Genomic DNA, 7,693 nt, shown 5'->3' with positions numbered 1-7,693 from the left:
CTCCTCCCTTAGTCGACTCTTCAGGAGTGAGAATGAGCTGAGTAGCTTCTGGTTGAGCAGCCTTAGTCTCCTGTGGAGCGCTCACAGCCTCGGAACTGGCGGAGGCGGTCTCACGAATGGCTGGAGGATAGTACACCTTCTCCGCCTTCCACAGGTCAGACGAAGCCTCCACCCCAACTCGTTTGAGGGCTTCATTCCAAACCTGGAAGCAGTATAGCCTGCATACACAAGAGATTTGAGCTTTAAGGGTGGCCTGGGTATCGACCACCCCCACATCGTAAGCCTCCTCCTCGACCTTGTCCTTGGAGGTCTCGGCCTCCGTCTTGGCAAACTCAGCCTCTGTCTTGGCCCTCACGGCTTCGTCCTTGGCCCATTCCACGACGCCCTTAGCCCTCTCTGCCTCGGTCAGTTTCTTCTTTAAATCACTGATCTGCTCCTTGGCTATCTCCAATTGCTCATCGGCAGCAAGCAGGCGCCTCCTCTGGTCCTCGGCCTGCCAATTGAAACAAACACATTATGAATGAAAACCTAGGAGCAAAGGTGGATGGAGTCATAAGTGTTGGGAGCCTTACCATGCCCAGGTACCTCTTCATGCTGAGGAAAACCTCCTGCATCCTCATATTCTTCAACTCGGTCATATTAGTGGGGAGCAGCAGGGTCCTTTCCAACGCGTCGGCCACATAAGCCCCTTCACCATCTCGGAAGCTCCTCATGGATGCATCTTCCATTAGAGGCTCACCGTGGAGCATTGGGGCAGGAAACCAAACATTGGGCGCGGATTGGGCATCGACCCCTTTCCCCTGGCCTTAATGCCTAATTTTTAACTGTTTTTGAGCTCGTGGGGCTTCGTCCTCCTCTCTAGAGGAGTGGGAACTCCTCTTCCTCTTTGGGTCGGTGGGCTCAGATCGAGGAGGCAGAGTGGATTGGGGAGGGGCAGGAAGTTTGGTCGGGGAGATTGTGACTGCGATCGGGAAGGAGAAGACCTAGTTTAGACAGGCTGGGGCTGTGGTGGGGGAGTGAAACACTGGATTGCGACCTTCCTTGTACACCCTTCCCCGGCTGGCCCTCAAGCAGGTCGAACAAGCTGGTTGAGGGCTTCCTCTAAACACCCATCTCCGCCCGAGAAGATGTTCCCATTGACAACAGCTCTGCCTCGGACAAGTCAGGGTCACCCAGGTCACCAGAAGGATCCTCGGATGGATCAACCTAGTCAAATACACCGAACCCCTCTTCGGACAAACCCAAATCACCCTCGTCCTCTGCTGCTTGGTGGGACGGAGAGGAGCCCGCCAATGGAATGCCCTCCGGGACAGGAGATCCTTCAGATATCAAAAACCCGTGCTCGACTACAGTGATTTTCTGAAGTCGAGGATCGTTAGCTCTGATCACGTGCTTCGGGGCAGCAAATGACTTCTGGATGGGATCGTACCCTACGATTTTGTGAACGGCTCTGACTTGACCATCCTCTTCGTTTACAAAAACCGCTACCTTGAGAACGGTCTCCAAATCCTTCCGGTTGATCAGATGAAAGTGTCGGTGAAAGGCGTGTGGATCTGCAAAAAGAAGGCATGTTCATAGTTAGTAACCGAACCAAACAAAATTAAGACGGCGCAAAAGATTGGCCCCCTCCTACTCTCTACATCCCACCTGGTTCTCCCTCCATAATTGGGCAAGGAAGGCCATTGTGCCACTCCCCAGATACAATAAAAAAGTCCTTATTCAATCATTTGCTGGACTCGGGAAGGCACTGGATTAGCCGAACCCTGTCGTCTCTCGTCTTTATGTAGTAGGATTTACCCCTTAAATGTTGGAGGTTGTAGCACCAGTTTACGTCATGATGGGTTAATCTTAGCCCCATTTTTTTTTTTGTTTAAGGCATCCACACAACCCAGGATCATAGTTGTCAAATCGTGAATCGTATCGTGAATCGTTTTTTCATTTTTATGTATCGTGTATCGTATCGTATCGTGTATCGTAAGATACACAAACACTATATAAAATTTATAAAACATTATACATATACATATATTTATTATAAAATTGAAACATATGCAAATAATGACTACTTTAATTATCACTTATGTTAAAGTATTTGACTAAGCTAACCAAATAAACCAAATGGAAATATATTTTTAACATCCATATCCAAAAGATAAAAATATCCATATCCAAATTCATTAGAGTTCAAAGTCACTACATATTATATTAGTCAAAATATTTTTTTTCCTAATCATATTCATCACTGCCTAATCAAAATCATCTTCATAGTCTAAGTCAATGAAGTTATCATCTTCATCATCTTGCAAAATCATTTCATCATTGGCATCTTCATCTCTTATGGTTCTTCAACTTCAATAACTTTTTCTTTACTTTTCTTTTTGGCATTCAAATTTCTTGGACCTATAAAAATAATAACAAAAAATATATATTGTCAAAATTAGCATTTTATTCATAATATAGAAAAGAAAATTTCAATTTAATATAAATTTATACCTCTCTTTCTTTTTCTACTACATCCTTCTTCATTAACTTCAAAGCATTCATGAATGTCCATCCATGAAGTATCTTCTGGCAAGCAAGGTTCTTCCTTTTCGGTAATCCATTCATCATCAGATTCCATATCCGATAGACAAATTGGATCATATGAGTGACCATTCTCTTCTCTCTTTATTTGTCTCAACTCCAAATTAATATTATAGTTTACAAACACCAAAGCATTCACTCTTTATTGCTCAAGACGATTTCTTTTTTTAGTGTGTACATGATCAAAAGTACTCCAATTTCTTTCACATCCCGTTGCACTACAAGTTAGGCTTAAGACACGTATAGCTAAGTTTTAAAGCTCTTTGCAATGTACTCCATAACTTTCCCACCACAATGCTATATTACCAACAAAAGAAATTGTAAAGGGCTACAATATAATTATGATAACAACAAATAAAAAGCTACATTAAGATGATAATGATAATAACAATAGCACATACCTGGCTGCTTCTTTGTTCTTGTAAGTATAGCCATTTCTTTTCCAAACAAACCCTCAGCTTTATCAAATTTCTCCAATTGTAGATCAATCCTACACCTCTCCAAAGTTGTAGGACACATCCTTTCAATCACTTCATAAAGTCCAACTCTCACTTCTTCATTTGCAACAAAGTTGGGATCATAATGAAACCTATCACAGTTTTATATCTTATAAATAAATAGGCATACAAAATATAAAGATAAATATTAAAATATATAACAATTCAAATAATGAACTTACTTAGGATTGAGAAAATAAGCTGCTGCATGTAAAGGCCTATGAAGTTGAAGCTCCCATCTAGTTTCAATAATTCTTAATATAGGTCTATATCTCCTTTGCACATCATTAAAATTTTTCCGGATTTGCTCTTTTGCTCTATCCATAGCTTCATATATGTAGCCCATTGCTGGTTTTGCATCACCATCTACAAGCCTTAAAACTTTTACTAACGGGATCACACATTTCAAGCAAAATTTAATAGCAGGCCAAAACTTTGGATCACTCAAGACAATTAATTGGACATTAATGCCATCACTTTTCTTTGCATAGGGACTCTTAGCCCATTCCTCAGATGCAAACATAGACCTTAATCCAATCTTTTGTTGATATATACTCTTCAAAGTTAAGTAGGCAGTGGAAAATCTTGTGACACCTTGTCTTGCCAATTCCCTCGTTTTTGTATATTTTCTCATCAAATCAAGCACCCAAATATGACGGTAAATAAAAACAGTGATCTTCTTTGCTTTTTTTATAGTATTTGCATGCACAGGCAAATCACCAATGTCATGAAGCATCAAATCAATGCAGTGGGCAGCACAAGGATTCCAAAAGATCTTACGTCTTTTTTCCATTAATTTTTCACCAGCTGAAACATAAGCTGAAGCACTATCTGTCACTACTTGAACCACATTCTCCTCTCCAATTTCTTGCACCAAAGAATCAAGCAATTGAAATAAATTTTCAGCATTCTTGGAAATATTGGAGGTGTCAATAGATTTAAGAAAAACTGTTCCCTTTGGACTATTGACAAGGAAGTTTGTGATAGACCTCTCTCTATTATCCGTCCATCCATCTGACATTAAAGTGCAACCTGTTTTTTTCCACTCATTTTTATACTTATCCAATGTGAAGTGCATATTTTCTACCTCTTTTTTCAAGAAAGTCAACCTTGTTTCATGATAAGTAGGGAGTTTCAATCCCTTGCCATAATTAGCAACTGAATCCATCATTTTTTTAAACAAAGGGCTCTTAACTAAATGAAAAGGTATAGCATGAGCATAAAAAAATCTACAAATAGCCAAACAAGTTGCAGTACGATCTTTCACCAAGGAAGGTAAAGTCACTTGTTTAGAATTTGATTTCCCTTTTAAGTATGCATCCATGGTTCCCTTTTTTGCATTATCACCACCAATCTTTTGTAATTCATCTTCTTGAAGACATTCAACATCAAACTCATCATCAAGTTGCTCATTTTTTTTTTAATGTTTTCCAAAAGTTTGGCAAAATAATTTTTAACATCTTCGGGCACCTTCAAGCATGGTTTAACATCCTTATGTGTATGTGCCAAATGGTTTTTCATTCTTATGACTCCACCCCAGTATTCATTTGAGCAATAATTACATTTAAACTTAAGCCTACTTGTCTTATCATCATTGATACGTAGACAATGATCCCAAGTGGGATCTTTCTCCTTATTTCTTTTCCTCCTATCACCCTTTTTTTTTTATATACCTAAAAGCAAATATGAACACATGAATTTATAGTTAATCAACAATTTTTATGTACACAAATTAAGTATCACAGTCACAGTTACACTATCACAAATTCACAATATTAATATTAACATTACAAAATACATATATAAATATAAATATAAATATATATATATATATATATAATATTTATATATAAACACTCATATACATACATTGATACATATTCAGTTATACTAAACTAATTTTTTATAAGCCACTCGATTATATTAAACTAAATTAACTAATATCATATGTTAATAACAACAAATAATTACAATAATTTTTCAGTATAAAGAATTAATCACAAAATTTTATTAAGAAAAAAGAAAAACTAACCTTACACACACAGTGGACCCAACGTGAGGCAGCACTTGTTGTTGTTGTTGTCTTGCTCTAGTAGCATGTGAGAGTGTGGAACTTTTGGGTTAGGAAAAGGAATAGAAGAAAAGGCAAGATTGTGGTCCTTTGGAGCTTGTGGTCCCTTGATGAGAGATCTCCTGGAACTTGATGATCTAAAAGGTAAAAAGATGAAATCAAATAGAGAGGAAGCCAAAGGGGTTTTTGGAAAGTTGAGAGCTTGAGAATTGAGATACAAAGGAAAAAAACGTGTGGGTGACTACTGACTGGTGCGGCTATGTGTGGGTAAATAGATTTAATTGTGGTTCAATTTTTTTAGGGCTAAAAATAAAAAAAAAAATTAAGAAGGCTTTTGTATTGGGCCAAACTACCAAAATAGCCCAACTTGCTTTTAAAAAAATGAAAAAACGTTTTGGGCTAAATTTGGGCTGAAATTTTAGTTAAAAAAGTCTATTTAAGCCAATTGTTTATGTATCGTCCGATACGCACGATACGTACGATACGCACGATACGTACGATACATACAACTGTATCGTTCGATTCATATGCACCTACGACACGTATCAACGATACAGCACTTTTTTCAAACGATACGATACGTATCGCGTATCGTACGATACTGACAACTATGCCCAGGATCCTAAACACATTAGCAGCGCACTGGGTGGGAGCTAATCGGAAATACCTAAGGTAACTCCTCATTACCGGCCCTATGGGGATTATCACACCCCCTTCTATAAAGGCGAGAAGGGGAATCATCACCTCGCCCGTTCTTCTCTTAAGATGCCACTCCCCCTCATTGTAGTATCTCAAACCCACATTGGGAGGTATCCTATAGTTGGCGATGAACTTTTCCATCGCCTCTTCGGTCTCAACCAACTCTCTTAATTTAACCATCTCTAGAAACTGCTAAATAGACTCAAGGGATGACAGGAGAAGGAGAGGAACAAGAGAAAATAAACTCAGAAGAGAGAAAGCACGAGTTAGCGAGAGCAGAAAACTTACAGAAATGAGGAAAAGTTTCTCGGACGGACTTTTTATGCTGAAGAGAGACTTGAGTTTGGATGGAAGTTTGACTAAACCTAAGATATATGCGCTAGAACACTTAAGTGTGAAAGTGAAGAGACAAATCGGTTCTAAAAATTATTTATACCTCCCATCAAATGTAACTGTGCGGATTTTCCTGCCCATAAAGGTAGGGAAATCTCCACCGTTGGATTACTATTGCACCGTTGAACGTGGGGAGCACAGAGCCGCCCGCATTTAATGAAGACGCGCTTCACGTGCCAAGGCGCCAGGAACGTGTCTCGGGCAAACGAAGAGGCTCTGGTACTGATAGATGATAAGGATTGACAAGCCATGACAGAGACTTGATGTCATCAAAACCCTCATCTTCGTCCAAGGAGCCGGACAGCAGGATTTTGAGGGGCTATTGTGGGGTCAGAGAATTTGTGACCCCGACCCACTATACATTAGGGCCCAAGGCCCGCGCCGAGGACATGCAGCGAAAGTCCAAATGGCCTAGAGATGCAGCCAAGAATGATCCTGTCCTCGGCATCCCAAGACCTAGAAGGGAAGAACGACATGCCATAAAAGGCAGCCCCCAAAGCGCTCCCAGAAGAAAAGACGAGTACAATAGGACTCGCACGGGAGTACAGTGTAGGAGCGGTTCGAGGAAAATATGTCACCTCCGCATTGAATGCGCCAACAAATGTCCTGGCCACATTGATGGGAAAAGACCCCTGAACAGTGAGGCTTCGGTTATTGCAACTAACAGAAAGTGGGGGAAGGCGGCTGATGGGACAAGCACTCGAGTAGTTACCTGCCTGATCAATAGATGGAAGGTCAGGATCAGCTGAGAGGGGCTATATAATGTAAGAATTCATCCGCCAAAAAGGAGAAGAAAAAGAAAAGGAGAAGAAAAAGAAAACAAGAGCATTATGTATCGACTCTTGGACCATTGTAACTTAAGGTATAAGGAATAATAAGAACATTAAACTCTTCGGACGAGGTCCAATGACCGGAGCCACTCAGGTCGTGCCAGAGAGAAAGTCTTCTGGGACAAACTCAGTTCACCTCTATGCAATCATCATGAACACCATAACTAACTATTGTCCAATGACCAAGGCCTAGCCTTTTAGCCTACTCTTTACAAATTTATTATTTGGGCCTTTAACGTTCAAACCCAATACACCAATTTGGGGTCATTATAAATTGAGTCCTTACAATTGACATAAAAAAATAGTCTCAAATACATAAAGTTTTAAAATCCAACGACTGAAGACTGCTTTGTGAATTGAGCGGGACTTATCTCGTCTGTAGTTTTTCTTGGAGATTTGTATAGATTAAATGCCACCAAGTTTACCCCCCATATAAGAAGCACGGTGGGAGGTCATTTCCTTTAGTTGCAGACCCTTTAAGCTTTTCAAATTCCTAACCCTCCAATTGTGCCCAAAGTCCCCACTACCAGTGTGACTGAGCCTTAGGGAGTGACATGGTCAAGGCCAGGATGAGGGTGAAAGGACCACACCCTCTTCAGAAGCCTTGGGTATCTTCGAGA

General features: G+C 40.2%; 1 protein-coding gene across 1 annotated transcript; it reads right to left on the bottom strand.

Moving 5' to 3' along the window:
• Positions 1 to 1,206: 1,206 nt before the first annotated feature.
• On the bottom strand, positions 1,207 to 4,251 carry LOC126708093 (uncharacterized). Its single transcript, XM_050407913.1, has 3 exons — positions 3,263 to 4,251; positions 2,985 to 3,172; positions 1,207 to 1,553 (listed from the first exon to the last, which is right to left on the bottom strand). Exons 1-3 carry the CDS (start codon positions 4,249 to 4,251, stop codon positions 1,207 to 1,209), a joined length of 1,524 nt encoding a protein of 507 aa, XP_050263870.1.
• Positions 4,252 to 7,693: the final 3,442 nt, after the last annotated feature.

This window comes from Quercus robur, chromosome 12 (assembly GCF_932294415.1).
Source record: "Quercus robur chromosome 12, dhQueRobu3.1, whole genome shotgun sequence".
NCBI classification, from domain to species: domain Eukaryota; kingdom Viridiplantae; phylum Streptophyta; class Magnoliopsida; order Fagales; family Fagaceae; genus Quercus; species Quercus robur.
The sequence above is the reverse complement of the archived record's forward strand: the minus strand, read 5'-3'. Positions and strand labels throughout refer to the sequence as shown.

What these genes read in the sequence shown, in the direction of transcription:
- LOC126708093 (XM_050407913.1), bottom strand. Translation starts at nt 4,251, where the DNA reads ATGATGGATTCAGTTGCTAATTATGGCAAGGGATTGAAACTCCCTACT. An exon ending in GCTTATTTTCTCAATCCTAA is followed by an intron (nt 3,173 to 3,262) that starts GTAAGTTCATTA and finishes AAACTGTGATAG; the next exon opens with GTTTCATTATGATCCCAACT. An exon ending in AAGAACAAAGAAGCAGCCAG is followed by an intron (nt 1,554 to 2,984) that starts GTATGTGCTATT and finishes TTCTTTTTGCAG; the next exon opens with ATCCACACGCCTTTCACCGA.